Source organism: Nestor notabilis, unplaced genomic scaffold, assembly GCF_000696875.1.
Source record: "Nestor notabilis isolate BGI_N333 unplaced genomic scaffold, ASM69687v1 scaffold13492, whole genome shotgun sequence".
Taxonomy (NCBI): domain Eukaryota; kingdom Metazoa; phylum Chordata; class Aves; order Psittaciformes; family Psittacidae; genus Nestor; species Nestor notabilis.
In genome coordinates, this window is record NW_009917988.1 from 1 (window position 1) to 312 (window position 312).

General features: G+C 37.5%; 1 protein-coding gene across 1 annotated transcript in view; it reads right to left on the reverse strand.

The window, feature by feature from the left end:
* Window positions 1-8: 8 nt before the first annotated feature.
* Window positions 9-312, reverse strand: part of ARHGAP39 (Rho GTPase activating protein 39) — a gene marked incomplete at its 3' end in the record, with an annotated part of 10,416 nt that continues 10,112 nt past the window's right edge. The window contains exon 5 of the mRNA XM_010009502.1: window positions 9-78. Within this exon, the coding sequence (XP_010007804.1) occupies window positions 9-78 (70 nt within the window). The remainder of the gene's footprint in view (window positions 79-312) is intronic.

Genomic DNA, 312 nt, shown 5'->3' on the forward strand with positions numbered 1-312 from the left:
GCTGGGGCTTGGGTTTCTTTCTCAATTTGGGTTTCTTCTTATTGGTCCTTTCCAGGAGGTCGTTTATGTGCCGGGTCACTGGGAAACAGGGAGAGGGGACGGGGGGACGTGGAATGCGAACAGGATGGGAACAGAACAGAAATGGGAACAGAAATGAGACTGGGACCGAAACACAGGATAAGAAATCAAAAGTTACAACAATAAAAACCAACTGTAAGACATGAAAACATGAATAATATGGAAATAAATGAGAATTAAAATAAAAGTTAAATAAATGAAAATGAAATCTAAATAAAATAGAAATAAAAAGAT